The sequence below is a fragment of the Parasteatoda tepidariorum genome, chromosome 3 (genome assembly GCF_043381705.1).
Source record: "Parasteatoda tepidariorum isolate YZ-2023 chromosome 3, CAS_Ptep_4.0, whole genome shotgun sequence".
NCBI classification, from domain to species: domain Eukaryota; kingdom Metazoa; phylum Arthropoda; class Arachnida; order Araneae; family Theridiidae; genus Parasteatoda; species Parasteatoda tepidariorum.
The window spans coordinates 91,553,176-91,573,984 of record NC_092206.1 but is presented as its reverse complement, the minus strand read 5'-3'; the positions used below and the strand labels follow the sequence as shown (position 1 = coordinate 91,573,984).

The window sequence follows — 20,809 nt, the reverse complement described above, 5'->3', positions numbered from 1 at the left end:
TACAATACTATGTCTTTGATGATAAAATACTATGTCTTTGATGATAATATATTATGTCTTTGTGCTAGAACATTGTGTTCATTGGCGAGCGAGCGCAGCGAGCCATGGTTCACGGCGTGAACCACATAGGATTGCGTAGCAATTCTCAGGGGTTGGCGAGCGTTAGCGAGCAGGGGGTGGAGCCTCCTAGTATATATATAATATTTATATACACTTTTGTTTAATTTAAACCTTACTCGTAATAAAAAAAAGCATTTTAATTTTTATTATATCCTTTCCAATATTTGGCGGCACATTTTAAGAATTTGGCGGCACACGAAAGTGCCGCGGCACAGTGGTTGAGAATCACTGATGTAGACTAAAGCTGTTATAATATCCCTCCCTGTGCTACTTGGGTCATACATCCTCAAAGTGAGTATGAGAGCTCGTTTCGGTATTAACATGAAATAATACATGAGCTTTAGAGTTCCTCAACACCAAATTTAGATAGGTATTACACCACAGTTAATACGTTGGAAATTTCATAATTTACCTTATCTATTTTTTTTACTATTATTAGTATAGTTCACCTTCTATTTTCATATACGTGTTATTAAAAAAAAGTGACTTAAGTATTGTATGGATAAATCGAAAAGAAAAAATTCGAGAATAAAAATTATCAGCAAATTTTTAAAATGATCGCGAATTCCCAACGTCAAAGGTCTCCAGTTTCCAAAAAAGAAAGACATTCCACAAAAATTATCTACAATTTTTCTCCAGCAATGTATATCATTTTATCATATGATTTGATAATGGAATAGACTAAGCATTTAATTTCTCCAAAGTTTTTCTACGGAAGGCATACTTTTAATAATGAAAAAAAAACATACTAAATCTAGAAACGTTTTGCTATTTTCTCGCTACTATTTACACTTAGCCATTCAATCATTTCATTAAGTTGTTTTGTTTTGACCTCGTTGAGAGCTAAAAGCGCGAAATGAAACATCTGCTACATCTCAAAATAAGTCAGTATTCCTCACGGCATTCTCAAAATAACTATTTTTTCTGGAAACATAAAAATGCTTAAGATTTTTTAACGACCCTGCCTCAAATTACTTATAACTTAACAGAAACAATAAACTCATCATCTTGGTTAAGCTAAATATCTTCGTTGTTTTCTTACTGTCTTAAAATAATTTATTATGAAACGGTGAATCATTTGGAGAGCTAACAAATACAAAATAAACGAGACTGATTTTGTAAATTCTTACCGAGTTGGAGGACAAGGGCGAAATATATATATATATATTGATTAAAATAACGAGAGTTATTCGTTGACATAAAAATGACTAACAACTTTTACTATCACAAATTGTTTAACTTTTACTTTCACAAAAGGTACCCTGACATATAATCGAGTTAACATGTCTTATATACTAGTGAATTGGAATTGTATTTTTGTAGTGGTAGATACACTGCAGTACTCTCCCACCAGAATTTTATCTGTGATAGAATTTGATGAACGGATACCACTAATTGATTCATTGTTGTTTTGTAAGAAGTCGGGAGAGCTGCATTAAGATCACCGGACTTGGAGTTCTGAATGTGAGAGCTGTGTTAAGTTCAAGGTCGTCGTCGCTCCTGTTTTTCCTTTAGCAGTCAAGTGTATACAGGCTAACGTTGTGTGAGATAGAGACTGAGTAGCAACAGCTCGAAGAGGTGGCTAGTGTAGCAGTCACAAGTAGAAAGTCAACTGTTCAATGTGAACAATTTATCGAAGTGGGCGTGTTCAAATCATAGTGGGCGTTTCTGTCAAGTTATGCAAGTTCACATCGCGTCAGAAGGTCACCAATGTGGGGAAGATTATTAGACACTGCCAGCCTTCATCTATCAAAAGGTACCTAAAGATTGAATTATGTTAGCATGTCTTATATACTAGTGAATTGGAGTTGTATTTTTGTAGTGGTAGATACACTACAAGTATACTTTCATCAGTCGAACAAGATATCAGAGATAACAAAGCAAAGATGACGTAGCTCGACAAAGGTTTCGCCACACTAGTGAGATACATATACAGTTAAAGAGAAGCAATATTAAAATGACGGTATAGATAGTTAAAAAATAAGTGATTTTTAAATATTTGAAAGACATGGTTTGGCAGTAAGATCATTAACATTTTCTTTTTTCTTTCTAATGATCTGGAAAGTTTCCTAGAAATCTAGGTCAATGCATGAAATGCGTTTATGATTGATATTGAAAGGAGGAAACTCGAACCTGTTACCTTTAGTCCAGCAGTGTTTGCTAAGGAGGTTTGGCGTTATTTCTTGGTGTAGTTTTGATGTTCCTTTATGCGTAGTTCTGGTTTAAGTTTATAGACATTCCTCGTGTAGTTTTGATCTTCGTTGTGTAGTTTTGATGCACCTTTATGTGTAGTTTTGATTATTCGATTTTGTTGGCTTTAGACGATATTTGAGTGCTTTAACTCCACAGCCTTGGTCAAAATTATTTTTTAAAAAATTTCAAAAATTTTCGGCTCATTTTTTTTAATTATTAGTAAAAAATAATTAACATTTTAGTTAGAAAATTTCTGTGTTTTGCAGATTTTCCAACTAATATCTATTTACAATTTTCTTAGTTATAATTCCATACAAATTCAATCCATAAACATTTTGGTAAAATCTCAATATACGATCTACTTGTATAATAGACATTTAATTTGTTGAGTTATTTATTTATTTATTATAGTTTCTCTTTTAGTGTTATCACCCGGTAAACCCTACGCTGATAATTTTACAATATTAAGTTCTTCTATCCGGTATACATTTGCTCGGTGTACTCTACACTGATGTTTTGTTTAGCGTGCCACTGCCCGGTACACTAAACAATAATAGCTCCACCTATCAACCCATAAAGTAACTACACAGGTAGATCACATATTGGAATAATACCAGTTTGTTTTTTTTTGTTTTTGTTTTTTTAATTCGAAATATTTATAATAATAATATTTAATTTACTTAGTTTAAAATATATATCTAACATTTATATTATATACATTTGAATAAATTTTTCTTAAAAAATAAACAAAATGAAACGAAAAAATTCCTTTTATCAGTCCTCACGAGTCGCAGCTAACTAGTTTAAATGAATATTTTGACAATCGTCTTTTTTATTCTGAAATAAAAAATATATTATTCGTGCCAAAGTCCGTTTACTATGTATAGATGTTAGAAACTGAGTAGAATTTTTTATATATTCTTTATATTTATTTTTGATCTTCTGAACTATTTTAAGAAGGAACTTAAAAAGAAAGAAATGAGCAAACGATTTATCTCTCAAACAACAAAAGACAACGTTTGGAACTCATTACAATCGATAAGAGAATTTCAACTTTTGATAAGTGAAGGTTTGTATAGAATCGTTTGCTAACTTTACTTTAAAATAGAATTCTCTTTTATTCATCTTTTACAGAAATGGAAGTATATTGACCTCCAATCCCTTTGAGACACAATCGGAGAAATATATTCTGAAAAAAAAAATACTCATCTTTCCATTTTTGGATCGCAGCCAGCATCAAAACAATGCACTATTATTGTTGATATACGAGTTCGATTTTTTTTTCTACTCGAGGTCAAAATGTTTCTTCCTTTCTTAAAACGTATTCATTTAAATGAAGTTAAGAAAATGTTACATTACTTCACTGCACAGTAGGGAGACGAAAAGCGAACACTCTGGATAACTTTTGTTCTAATGTTTTGATTTTCACGTATTAGTACTTAATCTTAATGAATCGAAAGCCTGGTCTACATTATAGCAATTAAGTACTACAGACAATATTTTAAATTACGAAATCAGACATTAAGATGTACCTTAGTCCCTCAGTTAATAAATAAATAAAAATCCATATACATTTTCACTTTTAAATGTTTTTTTTTCTTTTTGATAACTTTATTTCTCACCTTAACTTAAAAGTTTACTCAGATCGTTTTCTTGTCTATCTAAAACGAAAAACGTTAAGCGCATATCATTCTAGAAAAATATGGTTGAATATTCGAAGGTTTTAAGAGTTATGACGAAAATGCTGACAAAAACTGTGCAGAAGTTTATTGTTTAGATCTTAAGAAAATATGTTTTTACCCCCATTATAGTGTACTTGAAAAAAGCAGCCTTCAAATTTTTTTAATTTTATTTATTATTTTCCTTTTTTTAATTTTGGGTTTGTTGATGTAGAAAATGATCGTAATTTCGATTGATGGTAATAAAATGAAGATAAATATTATGTATGCACAATGTAAAAGTTGTAACTGGTATTAGCATCATGTATTCTATACATGATGCTAATACCAGTTGCATGATGTTAGACCCATTAAGTCCTAATACATGATGTTAATACCAGTTAGTTGAAATTTGAGCCCTCTTGCTAGTCAGAAATAGTTAAAATTATGATTAATGATAAATTCTATTTGGTGATAAAATAGCGATATGAATTTTGCTGGTTTAGCGGTTAAGAAACGATTCAAACTTGTTATGTTATCCTGCACAGAGTTCTGGGTAAAATTTAAGCATTCTAACTGGTCAAAAAAAAATAATAAAATTTCAATTCATGAATAAATTCCCATTAATAATAAAGTGTTAAAAAATTTTCCTGGTGGCCATCAAAATCGATTAAAACTTATACGTCATCTTGTCCATAGTTCCACCTAAAATATCACGAAAATTTTTTTTTAAATCACGGTTTTTAGGTAGAGATTTAAGCGCTGTAGCTAGTTGGAAAAAATGTCGAAATTTCATTTGCAAGATTTCACTTTGATAAACACAAAAGCTAGTTATAAGAATGAAGTAATATTGCGAGGTATAATCCTATCTATATTATTTTTTTATAAGTATATGAAATTTTACAGCAATAGTTTAAAAATTTGAAGGTGAAATTTAACGCTTTGACTTTTTTTTATACTTTCTCTTTCATTATTAGAAAAACATGAACTACTTCTTTCAAAATATGTTATATTATTGAAAAAATCGTTTTGCTATATATAGTTGAATTGTATTTTTTTACTAATCTGTTTTGTCTGAGGAAATATAAAAATAACCCTTCCTTTTTGTATCGTCTGCATATTCAACCATTTTCATGGAAAAAAACAGTTCTAGAAAACGTTTTCTAGCAAAATACTTATTTCTTGTTATTTTAACTTCTTTCTTCAGTATGATTCAGAACGATGTTTCCGCTAATGAAGTCATTTTTTATTCCACGTGTTCTTTTTCGAGTGAAAAAAGACTTCTCTGGGAATAAAGGCGTTCCTGGAACAAATTTATACGGACATGGTTTTTATTTTCCCGGGAAAATTATGTTGTTTTCGTCTTGTATGCAACAGAATATGTTGTTTGCAAACAAATAAGTCCCAAACGATGCTTGAGTTCCATAAACTTTTTTTTTGTTTTATATTTCAGTGCATTCCTTTGTTCTTATAATATTCCATAATACATGATAACGATATTAAGGGAAAAATAGCGTGACTCGTGCATATTTTATGCATTATAATTATTATTCTCTTGAAATTTGCAATTTTTATTTCCCAATGGAAAAGTACAGAATTGGGATAGATAAAACGGTAGAATACTCCAGAGAAGTGGTTGGAATTTTTCAGTAAGGCTGAGTAAATAGTATTTATCTGGCATTTTTTCTACTTTTAGAAAACATAACTAGCTTCTGATGATATTGCAGAGATATCTTCAAGATTTCCAATGGTAACAACAATTTTATGTAATTGTTGCCTCGAAAGCTTAAAGGCTATTAATATGCACATGACTGATCTACCTACAGACTAACTAATGACATGCGTTGAAGTGCGAAATCAATTGTTTTGTGTTATTTACCTAGGCAATGTGCGCATGAAAGATTTCCGTATCGTTAAAGTTCTCATTCTATCAACTAATTTGTTAATTATTTGATTGTTTTGACTTGATTATTCAGATCAGTACTCGAAAAAACTACATTATTTTGGTAGTTCGCTTCAACTACTTTGTTACGAATTTAGTTAACCACAACTACTTTTTTAATGTAGTGACTACAAACTACTTTGGTAATGTAATAACTATTTCGCTACTTTAAAAAGACGAACTTTCATCAAATGATTAAGAAATATTTATTTATGTTTTCATGAGCCAGTTTGTTATTCCAAAACATTTTCTTTCGAATTCATTCATTTAATTTTCAACTTTTTATGCCTTTCTCGACAGCGAATATTTAATTTCAGGTAAACGAGATTATCAAAAACTTGAAATTATTTAATTGTTTAATGCTCTTTTATTTCCTCTATGAAATGAAGTACATCGAAAATATGTTTCCTTCCTTTGAAATAACATCCGTTTTTCCTCGAGTGTACATTCGCATGTGAAAGTGTGACCATTAAAGTGATAAATTACTTATTACAGTACAGAACCCGTTATCCGGAAATCAGAAAACAGGAAAACCGGAACGAAATTCGATAAATTTTCCTGCAGTTTTTTAAATAAAAATTTTTTTTCCTCATAAGATTTTAGGAATGTTCTTTCTTTTTTGAAAGATGTTTACCTTATCATCATTTTGGAAATAATCATTAGTGTATTACTTCATCGTTTTTTCTTCTTTTTAAGATTATTTCCAAATATTTTTTTTTAGTTGGGTTTAACAATAAAAAAACGGCTTTTTGTAGCGATTCAGAAAACCGGAAAAATCAGTTATCCGGAATAGCGATGGTCCCGATCATTCCGGATAATCGGTTCCCTAGTGTACTAGTAATGGTTAGCTTAAATATTAGTTATACGTGATTCTAAAATACGTAATTCCTGCGAACTCTCTGCTGCAGCCACAGGATAATTTTAATTGCATCGATGGACGGAGCCGTGAAGATTTTTACCCTTCAAATTCGAAAAATGAGTTTGGTTAGAGGAATGATGGGCAAACTACGGCACGCGGACCAACTGTGGCCCTGCGGAAAGTTTTATCCGACCAGCGGATAGAATTTTAACTTTCCGATCCGTGGCGAATATAAACAATATACATTATACATCCATTTTCTTGCCTACTTTCTTTAAAGCTATTTTTGTTTTACAAAACATAAATTGATGGAAATAGACTGCTTCAATTGGTGTCAGATTTCACCTGACTGCAACAACTGCTTCAGATTGTCACCTGAAACAGTTGTTTCTAAATATGCCAAAGTTTGAGTTTTGCAAATCATTACCAAAAGCCAGTTTCCAAAATTTAATATCTCATGACAGAAAATCAGTGCTATGTTTGCTTCATCTGCATATGTGAGTAAGTGTTTTCAACTATGAACCTTAGAAAAAATCATTTCAGAAGTAGGCTAACACACAAGCATTTCGCCTCGTTCCTTAAAATAAGCACATCTCACTTCGAACCTCAATGTAAGGAACTTTTAAAAATGAAATCGCAATTGCATTCATCTCATTAAATATTTAAATTAAAGCTTGTATATCGTTTTTCTCTTTTTTTTTATTTTAGAAGTTTTTACTCGACCCACCAAACTTTTTTCTCTCGGTTTTTTGCCCTCGACCAAAAAAGCTTCTCCATCCCTGGGTTAGAGCCTTGTTTCTTTACTAAACTAACGTTAAGAATAGTTGCCAGGAATCGCCACAAACTGCTATTTTATTGCATCGCACATTTCACTACGCTACTTTTTTTTAAAAAAAAAGTAGCACATTACATATTACGAAAAAAAGTAGCGACAATAGTAATTTCTCTACTTGTAATGCCCTACTTCCAACCACTACTTTAGATATTAAAAAATGAATGCGTTAATTTCCTTTAGTGCAATAATATTTTAAGCCGTTTTACTCTTTGCATTTTTTAAGGTGTTTGAAGATTGACTCTATCAACTAATGTGTTGATTGTTTGATCTTAGCAACTTGATTTTATATATAACGAAAAACAAGTAAATAAAACTAATTTAAGCGTACAGAAACATTCGTTGTTGTGGAAAAGATCTTATTTTCACTTCAGCAAGTACCTAGTAGGTAAAGTTAGATTTTCTAGTAATTTTCAGATTGCGTAGATAATTTGGGAAACGAAACAGCATTCTTGACACTTTAACAGACTATCCTAGTTAATCTACACATTAGTTAGATAATCTAAAACTTTATTTCTAAACTTCTTTGATAAAAGTAAATGCTCGCATTATTTTGAAATTTTTTTGCGCTGTTCGATTTGTCCAATTATTTACATGTATAGATGGGCTTACGTGCTCATTGAAAAAAACGACTCATAAATTCAAGATAGATAAGTAGAATAAGAAATAGCAAAATAACAGCACATGGGTGCAGTTGGATTTTCTTTGGCATTAGAACTTGCTACTACACGTTTCAGAATGTGCTATTGTACCATTTAATTGTGCGCAAAAATTTAAAAAAAAATTTAAATTATTAATATAAAAAATTAATCTTACCAGTTTTAGATGTAATGGAAATTTCGAGCTTTTAAATCAACTAATAAAATTTACTTTGAGTAATAATATCAATACTTTGATTTTTCCTCAGTATGATTTATTATTAGCTTTTAAACAAATTAAAAAAATTAATTTTAAAAATTGCATTCTTTTTATTTTTATTATGTTTCTAAAAACTATGTATCGAAACCCGAAATATATTTTTCAATTTTCTGAAGACAAATTAAACTCTCATTTCTAATATATGGGTCATTCTCACGAAAACTGTCATTTTTCAGTTCATAAAATCCCAAAAAAGTAAAGTGAATAAAAAGCTCTGAAACTTTTTATATTAATAGAAATATGTAATGGCATTATAAAGAAAGTATATATCCTATAAATTATACTTAATATTTAAATTAATTAATTTTTTAAATAATTAATTTATAATTAATTAATTTATAATAATTAATAATTAATTAATTAATTTAATAAATAAATTAATTAATTTAATAAATTAATTTATTAATTTTTTAATTTATTTTTCAAATTAATTAATAAGTAAATTAATTATTTTCACTATTTAAAAAGTGAGGGAATGACACTAATAGTGAGGGAATGATATTTTATTTTAATACATGTTTTTATCTAAGTTACATCTACCTAAAGTTTGAAAATGATAACATACTAAGTATATCTAATATTTATTATAATTTAGTCTTATATATTTAATAGTTTTTACAGGTTTGGGAAATAAAATTGGCTGGCACGATTGAACAAAAAAAAATTTGATAATATACTCATCTTGAATCATTCCCTCACTTCAGCGTCATTCCCTCACTTTATACACTAGTGAGGGAATGACGAATTCAATAAAATTTAAAAATAACAGTTAGGCCTAATTAATTTCTGAAGTCAATCACATACAATTATATTCATACAAGAAAGCAACATATAATTATCCACTTTCTCGATGAAGTTGTATTTTATTTTACTCTAAAAAATGACATGAGGGAATGACAAATGTAAAAAATTTTACCTGGTTTGATTCATTCAAATTTATTCCACAGCAAAGCTTCTTTAAGTTGAAGATGGAAACATACTGCAATTTTGTTCTATGATGCCAGTTGTTAACTTCTGAAGTTTTTATTAAAATATTTTTATTCTAAGAAGATTGCAGGTGATAAGAACATTGTTGTGAGGGAATGACGCGAAACACTGGGGACAAAGTTTAAAATAGTGCTGTGTTAATATTTTTTTCAGAAATTAAATTTAAAATTGATTTTCTGAATTCTATATTTCAGTATTCTGAAATAAAAAACACGAATTTGTAAAAAAAAAATTTTTATTTCAGAAACAATTTTTTTCTTTTTTTAAATCAGCAGTGGGGACAAGTGAGGGAATGACATATTGGTATATTTTAATTACCTAAAATAAATAAAAAATAAAAATTGATAATTTTATTTTTATTCTTTTGTTAGCTTGCATTCTGAAGGACACTTTCCCTGAATTTCTTTTTTTCGTAAGCTGTAAAACAAACATAAAATATACTGGGGACATGAAAATGACTGTTTTTGTGAGAATGACCCATATATGAATACATATATATGTCCTAAATTTCACGCTCTAATCTTTTATATTTTTTAAAATATGTTTTTTTTTTAAAGTTGCAAAAATGTTTTAAAAAATTGAAATGCAGATCAGCAATCAGCATTACTTGAGGTTCAATCGAATAAAAACATTTTTTTCTTCTTTTTTTTATCATTGAAAGAAAATTCGTACAATTATTTTTTAAATAATAAAAAAAAAAATTTATTAATTATGTTCTGGACCCCTTCATATATGACTAAAAAGCTGCGAATTTTTAGATTAAAGCAAGCGATATTTCAGCTAAACGTTAGTTATGTTCAGTTAGTTTATTTCTATTTAGTTCGTCAATTTATAAAAAAATAATGCATATAAAATAGGATACCTAACTACTTTGTGTCTATAGGGAAAATGCAAATCGCTAGATATCTTTATTATCTTCTAGTGAAAGAAAAAATAATTTTTTATTATGGATTAATTAGGTGATACGCGAGAAAATATTCTTATTAGAATTCCAAATAACTAATTACTTTTCACTCTTCCACGTAATTTAGCGCTGCCGACTTTTTCCGAAGTAATTCATTTCCGCAAGCGACAATTAAAAGTCTCAAATATTTGTCGTCCGACAAGAAATAAAATTTTGACACTTGCTTCTTAGTAGCGGGGAAAGAGGAAGGGGAGTAGAGGTGGGTAATGAATCCCAGGCAGAAGCTAATAACCTCGGGATAAGAGATATTTCTATGCTGGAATTAGAAAATACGCGGAATATATTAAATAAGTTATTCTTTTTTGTCTTAATGACATTCTTCACTTCACTTCACTTGTCCTGGAGAGAAATCGTTTTGATAAATTATTTATAACGTGGCGAATAATTTCATTTTGCAGTGGATAGCTTTGTAAATAATGTTATCGTCCATGTTTAAGCCGTCAAAACGTATAATAAAGAAAAATTATAAATGGTGTTTGTGTGCGATGATAATTAGATCAAGTCACTGACAAATTCTCTTTGAATATATGGGTGGATGTACTCTTGTAGTTGTTTTGGTAAACAATGCATAAAATACCAAAACGAGGCAAGCCCAAGGCTTGAGACAGAAAATACGAGGCCCCTACAGCAATTAGGCTCCACCTTTTTATCACTATAAAAACTAATTAAGAACTTTGTTATTATAAAACAGTTTTGGGTAAAAAATCGGAAGGTTTAAGTAAATTAACTACTTATATGATTTACTAATATTTCAATTAATTTAAACCTAAGATTTGTAGTGATTATAGTTTAATTTTTAGGCTTTTAATTTTATGTCGTTTGCACAGAAATAGATAAAAAAAATTATAATTTTATAAGAATTAAAAATTGTTAAATGAAAATTTTTAAAAATTTCCCCATTGAAAATTTGCCGCTTACAACACTGCTAAAAATAAATATTTTTGCAAAACTTCTCATTAAAAAGGCAGGTTCTCCATTGTGCGGAAAAATTAGTTTCAAGGTTACTTAATGTAATAGAGTATTTAGGTCTCTAATGGTAAAATTTCAATTTTTCAAAATATTAATTTTAAAAATTTAATTAAAGGAGTTTGAAACTTTCAACTTTCAAGATCTACACATAATGATAATTAACTGTTTTTGTATTTTAAATTTACAGATTACTACATTATGTTAATATTTTTTCTTACGAAAGTGTTTATAGTTATTTTAGAGTTCTAAAGTTGTTTAAAAAATTTCCCTTTAAAAACAATTGAAGCTTGATGAGAGAAACTGATTCCAGATTTGAAATCAGCGACGTGAGATATCCAAGATACCTTACAAATCTTACGCAACAGAAGAGAAATATTATTTCCCAGTCTTATTTATAACATTATAAATTTGGAGTACAAAAGTTTTTATAGTTAATGAAAATTTGTTGCAAGACTCTTTGATTAAACTAGGTTTTTCCGGTAAAATTTAGGATTTACCATATTTAGAGTTTTTACCATAGCATTATGCACAAGCTTAAAACGAATAAGATAAACTGAATTATAATTTTTAAAAAAGAACTGTTGCAAAAGTTGAAAGTGGATATGAAAATACTGATGGAATTTTTGGCACTTACTAATCATTCCTTAATATCCTTCTTATAATCATTCATGAAATGCAATAATCTTTCCCTTTTTCATATTTTTTTCATAATTAATTCAATATATTGTCTTAAAAAATATTTTTTAGAATTTTGCTATTTATTTTTTTTTTCTTGGCATTTTGTATAAATAATTTCATACAAATGTCCGAAATATGAAATAAATTTTGGGCCTTAGAGCAGAGTCAGGATTCCCGTGACTCTGCTGCGGAACCCTAGGGTTCCACTGAAACACTTTTAAGAACCAAAATAATTTTAATTAAAATAATTTTGGAATGAGATTTCTCCCATTTAACTTTGAACATCAACCTTATTCTAAATAAGTAAAAAAAATATTATAAAATACTAATGCCATTCTTTTTTTAACGACATATTTACGAAAAAAAATCGTGTCAAATATGGCAGTAGCAGCAAGAAAAGCTGCTGCACACAGGATGTGAGGCCTTTTTACCAACTTGAAAAGAATAAAAATACTTTTTAATTGAGTATACAAAAAATCACGAAAATATACAGGATTAAAATTAAGCAATTTTACAATTTAATTTTATCAATAGCTTTTATTACAACTTCAAAATTAATTTTTTAAAAAAAATTAGCATCTGACTAGCACTATTTTATTCCACCTATTTTCTTCCCTTGGTTTTTAGGGTATTTTAGACATAAACGCGTGAGGAAAAAAATGCTTTTTTTCGCCTATAAAAGTACAGTAAAGCATTTTCGCCCCTCTTTTATTTGTTGATTTTAGAATTGAATATGAGTAATGTTAAGAGTTGAAAGACAAAGTTTTATTTTCATCTGATTTTAGTTCCAAGTCAAAACACTGGACGAATCTTTTAAGTGGGCAATCAAGACAGCAAAAGACATAACTACTCAACGGAAAAGAAATATGGTTGTACCATCTATAAATACTAAGTAAACTTGAGAGGGGAGGTAAGACACAGAAAAGTGAAAATAAAGAACGTTTCCGCTGCCTTTTTTTTCCCCCGTTCTATTTTCTTTTTATTTTGGGTATCAAAGAAAGCCGGAACATCTTGAAGGGATGCCAGAGCTACAAAGAAAACAAAGAAGGGAGGGGGAGGGAGGGAGCACCGTCACAACCACCCGTTTTAAGACAATCACACGCGGCACTTTTCCAAATCTCCCAATTTTCCTCCCCATCCTACTCATCATGCTTTTCCAGTATTCTAAGAAAACGATCATTATTACAGATTTGAAGAGGTTTGTCTTGCTGCTTTAATAATGCCATTTATTTTTCGTTCTATTTTTAAACAAAGCATTTTGTTCGAAAAGAAAACGATATCAACTGAGTATTTATCTCCTCTGCATCCCGTTATCTTAATGTGCTCGTAAAATAAATTCTTATATCGTTTATTGAATTTTCGTGAAGACCCTTTAGAACCAAGCTGTATTCCATGTTTGGATATTTTTGGCATCTAGTGTTTAACAAAAAGATGTAAGTTACGGTCGATCAGTAATGCAATAATGCCCCCCTTCTTAACCAGAAATTGAATTCGAGGTAGAGTTGGATGCTGCTGATTCGAATCGCTAAATTGAATTGATTCGGTGATTCGAATCGCACCCTTGCAACTGATTCGAATCGCCACCTTTCAACTGATTCGAATCAGTGAGTGATTCTAATTAGTAAGTGATTCTAATCAGTCAGTGATTCGAATAAAATCTGATTCGAATCATTCTGATGATTCGTTTTGCCCAACTCTAATTCGAAGACAGAATGAAAAAAACGTTAGCTAAGAGACTTTTCTTCTAAAAATAATGCAATTATTTTCCTCGGTGCAACTAATGTATATTTTCTTTATTACCTACATTTTTTTTTCTATTTCTTCCTCAGAATTGCATTCCATGCAACCCTGTTCTTGTCTAAAGCCTTCCTCTTTGCTATTCTGTTAGTTTAACGGGCTTTTTCCAGACAGTCTTTTTAGTCTTCCTCTTTTTAGGGTACCAGAGCGTTTGGTCAAGAAAATCTTAATGGCTCGACCGTCATCCAATTTTATTAGGTGTCCTGCCCATTTAAACCTTTCTATAGTAATAAATTTAACGATTTGTGGATCTTAAAATAGTTTAAAGATTTCCGAATTTGTTCTTCGTTTAATTGTCACACTTCTTTCCTTCAAAAAAAATTCTCAATAGCTTTCTTTCAAATCTAGGATGCGTCCTTTTATCTCTCGCTTTGTTTTAAGCAAAATTTGTCGCATTAGGCATTAAAATATCTAGTTTCTCTGTTTTATCAGTAATAGTACAATAATAGTACAACGAAAGTAATTATAAAAATTAAATAAAACATATTACATTAAAGGTAAAAATATGCATTTTTTTTTCTCTCAGCATTAATATAACTTTTAATTCAAAAATAATTTTAAAAAATTGAAATTAATTAGATTGTATCATGCATCAAAATAACTAGTTTTTCTAAAAAACAATTTTTGTTTCTAAATTCCAAAATAGTATTAAAAATCAAATCAAATATATTGTACAGTAACTTAAATTATTTAGTTTTTTTGTAACCTTAACAGAAGTCTAACTTAGTTTTTAAATGGAAATATAGATTTAAAGATAAAATTAAATATTATACATTAAAATATCAAATTATACACTAAAATATTTAGTTTTTTGTTCTTTTACCAAAGCAATAGTGTAACTTTCTTTTTAAATTAAAAAAATAATTGTAAAGATCAAGTTGGGTGATGAGCGCAACTAAAGAATTTTCATAATTTCTTTTGCAGTTTTACACCTTTATGATACCACCAATAAATTTTACCCATACGTTTCACCAATACATTTCTTACACTACTTTGTTTTATGATTTGCATAAATAATAACTAGTAAACATTAACAACTAGTAAAGTATTGATAGAATTTTTGGCCACTAACTTAATGACTTAAGGGCGTAGCCTTTTAAATATACTTATTAAGTGCAGAGAATATTTTGAGTTACTATTTGATGAATTGGAGATGAATTCAACTTACTGACCATCAATCCATAGGAAGCTGCGATGGCTCAGGGGATAGAGCGTTCGCCTTTCAATGAGGGGAACCGAGTTCGATCCCGGCGATGGTTGGTCGATACGAATTCCGCATCCGGCTGACGTGACACACCACAGTGCTGACGTGAAATATCCTCAGTGGTAGACGGATCATGGGTTAGAGTCCCCTTGCGGTCAGGCTAATCGTGGGAGGTTCTCGTTTTCTTCCTCTCCATGTAACGCAAATGCGGATTAGTTCCATCAGAAAGTCCTTCACGAAGGAGAATTTCTCCCAATACTTGATCCAGGAGCTCCCTTGTCTTCTGGATTGGGTTCAAAATGTCAAGGCTACGGAGTTGAACATTAGTAGTCGTAAACCCAAAATCGGTTCGGCAATTCAAAGACGNTATATATATATATATCGGAAACTATTTGACTAATTCTGATCAAATTTCGGATTTTGTCATTTAAAATTACGTACTACAAAATGATATAAAGATTTTTGCTTTTGATCATACAAAATTTTTCGTTATTTTTAAAATAAATTTAGAAAATAATAAATTATATTAAAAAGATTACTTGTAGTAAAAATTATCTCTAGATAAGTGAGTTTTTGTGGAAAAATGTTTTGATTATTCTCTATGTTATTGGCATAGTTAACTTTGCACTCCATTGAAAAAAAGTATCTCTTTTCCTCTATATGGCGTACTGAATTAAAATAACTGTTGTATCCCGACTTACAGTCACTTTAGAGCCGTAGTGACTCAGAATGAGCCCTCACTTTCAAATAAGATGACTCAGGTTCGAATCCTAGCAACGGCTGGTTAAATCGCATTGTGCTCGCACCGACTACAGTACCGGCGTAAAATATCCTCAGTGGTAAACGGATTATTGATGGGTTAGAATCAGCTGTCGGATGAACCGTGGGAGGTTTTCATTGTTTTCCTCTCCATCTAACGCAAATGCAGGTCAGTTCCCTCAAAAAAGTCCTCCGTGAAAGCTAGTTTGTCCCAATGTTTGATCTAGGATTTTCCTTGTCTTCTGAGTTACGTTCAAAATTACAACGTTGCGAAATTGAACATTGATAGTCATACACTCAAGAATGTGTTCAATACTGGTTTTAAAATAAAATTCATCATTTTAAGTAAAATTTTTAACAGGAAACATCAGGGATTAATTCTCCAAACATCTGTTCCACAAAGAAAATAAGTAGAAACTCCAATAATTCAGCAACTCTTTCTTCATTGACGGGAGATATGTTATAATAAAACTTTTGTTAACTTATAAAGGCATTTTATCAACAAAAAATAAAAACTTTTGTCCTATAACTTAACATATTTGACTATATTTTTAGCAACCTTTGTTTATCGAAAGTAGATTCCGTATTTTCTTAACACCTTTATTCTTAGTTGATTAAGTGTAAAATCAAATTTTTACAGCTTTTTCTGATGAAAAACATTTATTGTGAAACTTATAAATGCAATAAAAAAATCTTATTCCTACTTTCAGCTAAAGTTATATTAGTAATACATATGTTACTGTGAATGACCGAAATTGGTTGTTGTTGCCTTTACTACACATTTGTTTCAGAGAATACATTTAGAGTACATACACATAAAGAGAGAATACGTACACATACATTGTTTACATTTGCCCGGTATACCCAACACTGATGTTTTTCTAAGGTTCAGTGCCACTGTCTAATATGCATTTGCTCGGTATGCCCTACATCACTGTTTTTTTTTTAAAGTCAAGTGCCACTGCCCAGTACGCATTTAAAGGTACTCCGAACACTGATGTTTCTCCTAATCTATCTTCAGCAGATATTAAAATATCGAATAAATATAATAACATCAATGAATAGATTAATATCAAATCGGATATACCAAATATTTTGAACATTCACCAAAGTGACTATGTGATTGTTGACATTCACCGGTGAAAGTCGACATTCTTTTGATTTTGGCCATTCGCGGTAGCACATATAAATTACCTTTTAAGTATAGAAATCAGTTTTTTGCAGATTATCTGTGTGTAGATTAGCTAGGCTGAACCGTCAAAGTGCCAACCATTGTTTCAATCCTCAAATTACCTAAGTAATCAGCAAACTACCTAGATAATCTGTACACTACCTACCAAGCGCTTGTAAAAGTGAAAATAAGTTAAATGGATATAACGTTATTCATTTGTTCCTTCGCTAATCTAAAAAATCAGGATACTTCATCCAAACAATCTGCACTTTAGTTGATAGAATCAATCACTTAAAAAATGTTATACCAGAAATCAAACAGTTCAAAAAGTTATTTCAATTATGAAAATTTGTATAGTGTTGGATAACTAAGGAATCAAGTCAAAACAATCAACAAATCGTTTGATAGAATGATAGCAACAAACTTTTGAACTTTACGGAAATCGAAGCTTTTAATATGCACATTATCTAGGTAAAATTCGAAAAGACACATGATCTATAATTTAACGGAGTAAATCAGATAACTTATAGATTATTTAAATAGTGTGCTTATTAAAAGCTCTAGAGGTAACATATATCCAAGTTTCTTATTAATCGGTTAAATATTAAAGAAGAAATCGCGTCTTAGCGTATTAAAGAGGACAATTTAGAAAAACGCCGTTAAAATATAAGCCCGTGGAAGCTTATATTTTTTCATACACTCATCAATGCAAAAAGTGTTCTATCTTTCTTACTTGAATTCTAACTCATACTTTACAGACAGTGTTCTAGAATGATAGAATGTCAAAAAGTAATGTCGTTCTGGTGCATTTGATATTTGTCATCAAAATTTTTATTTTTAATCAATCATGTATTCAACCTCGTTAGCAACAACCTTTCAATGCCAGATTGAAAGAAACTGAATTGGTTTTTAACACTAACGAATATTTAATGCGCCGAAACGACATTTCTTTCCGGTCCTCGTAATATTTCGCATTTTTCTCTCCATATATACAAATAGAGAGAGAAATATATATATATATATATATATATATATATATATATATGTNATTTCGGACGAATAATGGAAGAATCGTCTGCCGAAGACAAAACTTAATTCGTTTACATCCATCTTTCTTGTTTTCTGCCCTGGGAAGGGTTTATTCGATTAACAAAACAATAATGAAGATAAACAAATTTGTGAAGGGTCCAATTAAAAGAAAAATCATTTTGTGAAGGGTCCGTTTTTAAGTTAAAATATTTTGTGAAGGGTCCGTTTTTATGAAAAGATATTTTGTGAAGGGTCCGTTAACGGACCCAAATTTGCTCTAAACAGACCGCTGTATATATATATATATATATAATTAACTGTGAATTTTTTTGACTTAAAATAAAAAAGAAACATATTGTTTATGAAATCACTTTTTATTCTCAGGCACGGGATCGTTTGGACGAGTCGTCTTGTGTCGACGTAAAAAGAACAATAAATATTTTGCCATGAAGATATTAGAAATAGCTGATGTCATCCAATTAAAGCAGTCAGAACACGTCAAAAATGAAAAATCCCTTCTAGTCCAAGTACAGCATCCTTTTATCATAGAACTGTAAGTCATTGTGTATTTTTATATATCTTTTCATCAATTTTATCAATCAATTATTCATCAAAAATTTATCAGAAGAATAGAACAGGGAGTGTTTTAGATAGAATAATGAGTAAAGCAAACTTATGAATATAAAGAGAAAGTGACGCAGATACTGTTTCAGATATAAAGTATATAGGAGTGGAAAATATTTTGGTTTAAGACTGAGTGGAACAGAGAAATGATTAAGTTTTAGGAAAAATAACGAAATAGTATTTAGAGATAAAGTTTAGTAGAACAGAAAGCGTTTCAGATATAAAAGAAAGTGGAGCAGATTGTGTTTTAGGAGAGCAAGACAGAGAGAGTATTTAGATATAAAGATGTGTGGAACAGAGAATGTTTTAGATATAAAAGAAAGTGGAGCAACTATTGTTTTAGTAGACTTTGTTTTAGGAGAGTTAGGCTAAATGTTATAAGAGAATTAAGCAGAAATTATTACGGTATAAAGACGAGTGGAACAGGGAGTATGTTAGATATAAAAGAAAACCATGCAGAGTGTGATTTAAGAGAGTTTTGATAGAGAGTATTTAGTTATAAATGAGATGAGTGGAACAGAGAGTGTTTAAGATATAAAAGAAAGTGGAGCAAAAGTTAGGCAGAAAATATTTAGATGTTAGTAGAACAGAAAGTATTATTTAGTATAAAAGAAAATGAAGCAGACAGGTTTTAGGAGAGTTAGACAGGAATTGTTTTAGATATAAAGTGACAAGTACAAGTTACGTAGCACAGAATACTTAAGCATTTCTATCTAAACAACTATCTGCCCCATTTGGGTAAATTATGTGATAATTTTCTGTTCTTTTTTTTCCAGTTTATGGACGCACCATGATGAAACGTGCCTCTACATGCTGTTCGAATACGCTTGCGGTGGTGAACTTTTCACTTACCTGAGAAATGCTGGTCGTTTCTCTTGCACAACCTCAATGTTCTACGCAGCAGAAATAGTTCTCGCTCTAGACTATCTGCACAAGCTCTGCATCGCATACAGGGATCTCAAACCTGAAAACTTACTCCTGGATCGTGACGGACATTTAAAAATAACGGATTTCGGGTTTGCCAAGCGGCTCACCGATAAGTAAGCCTTTCTCAGAATGACAATAAAATTTAGTTCAGTAGTTATTTTGAAAGTTTTTTTTCGAGTATCAAACGTGTTTAATAACGTAATGAATGTTTTGCCGGTACTTTTCCTTTTCGTAAGCACAAGTAAATTGAGCTTTTTTTTTAAATCGTTGCCACCTGAAATAAAGAAGACAATTTTAAAAAAGAACAGTTAAATTTACTTGTGCTTGGTGACTTTGCAATGGTATATCACCTGCATTGACTTCATCACCTGCACCGGCGAAATGGAAAAGAACCGTTTTGCCCATCTGTTCAAAATGTCCTAACAATATTTTTGATATTGTCTAATCAAGCTGTGGTGGTTCAGGGGCTATAGCCCTCACCTCCCAAAGAGGGGACCCGAGTTTGAATCTCAATAATAACTGGTCGACAGAAATTCTGCACCCGCATCGCACCGAGCTGACATAGTATATACTCCGTGGTAGACGGATCATGGGTCAAAATCTCCTTCCCATCAGGCTAACGTGGGAGGTTTTCTTGGCTTGGTTTTTCTCTCTATGTAGATCAATGGAGAGTTAGTTCCATCAAAAAGTCTTCCATGAAGGCAAATTTCACCCAATACTTGATCCAAGAGTTCACTTTTTACTTGGATTATGCTAAAAATTACAAGGATACTGAATTAATCATTGACAGTCGTAAACTCAAAATTAGGTTGGCTGCTCAACGACAGTTATAAAATTGAAATATAATACAAAAAGTTTTCAATATTTGCACTAAAAGTCATTTGCATGGTACAAATAATGAAATAATAGCATATAAAAGAGCTAAAAAATTGTTTTTGCATTCTGCTTTCTTATATTTATTCATATTAGCAAAATTGTTAAATTATGCTCACGTGAATAAACATATGAATATTAAATTTATAAAATAATAGCATATAGATTAATAACATAATCGTTGAATTAATCTCATAACTATCCACGTTGTTCAGTGAATGACTGACCGTTTTCAAAACTAAAATTCTCAGAAACAAAGGGTGGTGAAATGTATGTTTATTGTGAAAGCTTTAAAACTTTTATGG

General features: G+C 30.4%; 1 protein-coding gene across 3 annotated transcripts in view; it reads left to right on the top strand.

The window, feature by feature from the left end:
- LOC107451496 (Protein kinase, cAMP-dependent, catalytic subunit 3) overlaps positions 1-20,809 on the top strand; it is a 72,018-nt gene that overhangs the window by 24,817 nt on the left and 26,392 nt on the right. For 2 of the 3 annotated variants that reach the window (XM_043049042.2, XM_043049041.2), the window contains exons 2-3: positions 18,465-18,633; positions 19,481-19,744. In XM_043049042.2, coding sequence (XP_042904976.1) covers positions 18,465-18,633; positions 19,481-19,744 — 433 coding nt within the window. Of the gene's footprint in view, positions 1-3,272; positions 3,383-18,464; positions 18,634-19,480; positions 19,745-20,809 lie in introns of those variants that run through there. The other variant, XM_071179001.1, reaches the window with a different exon arrangement.